Here is a 952-nt window from a genome sequence, read left to right on the forward strand (position 1 = left end):
CCCCTTGGGCCCCCTGCACGGGCCCGCCCGCCCCGCAAGCCGCGGCTCCCGCCCCCCTCGCGCCCCGGGCACCCCCAGCCGGGCCCCCACGAGGCTGCGCTTCCCGTAAACTCCCCGCCCCGCGCGGCCCCCTCCCAGCCTCGGCCCCGCCCCCGCGGGCCCCTGGGCGGCGTGTGATTGGCCCGGCCGTGCTGTCACTCTCCGGACGCATCACCGTCCTCGTTTCCGACCGCCCCGAGACCGGCAGTGATATTAGTGCTCGCGGGGCCGCGGCGGAGGGCATCGTGCTGCCCTGCTCGCTGCTCCTCGCCCGCGGGTCTGCGCGCTCGCCCACCTGAGTCGCGGCCGGGGCCGCGGGGCCACGCGCTCAGCCGCCACCTGGAAGGAAGAGGCAGTCTCAGCTAGGAGATGGGGAGCGGGCGAAGTTGACGAGCTCCCCACCCACGCTGCGCCCCTCCTGCACAGAGGTGCGCCGCCCCCTCCGGGGGTGTCCGCGCGCGACCCTGCCCCAGGTGTGCAGGGGACACTCCGCCCCCCGGGACCTGAAAACTTCACCCCAAGTCCGAAGAGTGGGCTCCGAGGGCGGTGCCCAGAGCCGGACTCTGGACTCCGCGCAGGGGAAGCCGTCCCGGCGGCTGGCGAGGCCGTCGGAGGGCGGGGACCCGCTGGAAACTTTATCATCATCATAGGACTGATCACGTTTTGCTGTTTTCTCTCTCCGCAGGGGCTGCAGCCAGCGGTCTGTCGCGCGTGCTTGTTTGCCAAAGGAGGCGCCCCCGGGAGAAGACCCGCAGGGGAGTTGTTTCTCCGGGGGAGCCCTGCAGCCCAGCCGAGGGGTCTGGGCGGCCTGGATGCGCAGGACCCAGCCCCGCAGCCGCTGACGCCCGGCGGCGGCGAAGTTTGGCTGCTGAGCGGCGCGGCGCCGGGCCACTGGACAGCGGGCGGCCCGGCG

At 74.1% G+C, this 952-nt stretch overlaps 1 protein-coding gene across 1 annotated transcript in view; it reads left to right on the plus strand.

The window, feature by feature from the left end:
- Positions 1-952, plus strand: part of MAN1A1 (mannosidase, alpha, class 1A, member 1) — a 165,870-nt gene that overhangs the window by 1,272 nt on the left and 163,646 nt on the right. The window contains exon 2 of the mRNA XM_008583287.1: positions 257-898. Coding sequence (XP_008581509.1) covers positions 257-898 — 642 coding nt within the window. The remainder of the gene's footprint in view (positions 1-256; positions 899-952) is intronic.

This window comes from Galeopterus variegatus, unplaced genomic scaffold (assembly GCF_000696425.1).
Source record: "Galeopterus variegatus unplaced genomic scaffold, G_variegatus-3.0.2 Scaffold96, whole genome shotgun sequence".
Classification (NCBI taxonomy): Eukaryota; Metazoa; Chordata; class Mammalia; order Dermoptera; family Cynocephalidae; genus Galeopterus; species Galeopterus variegatus.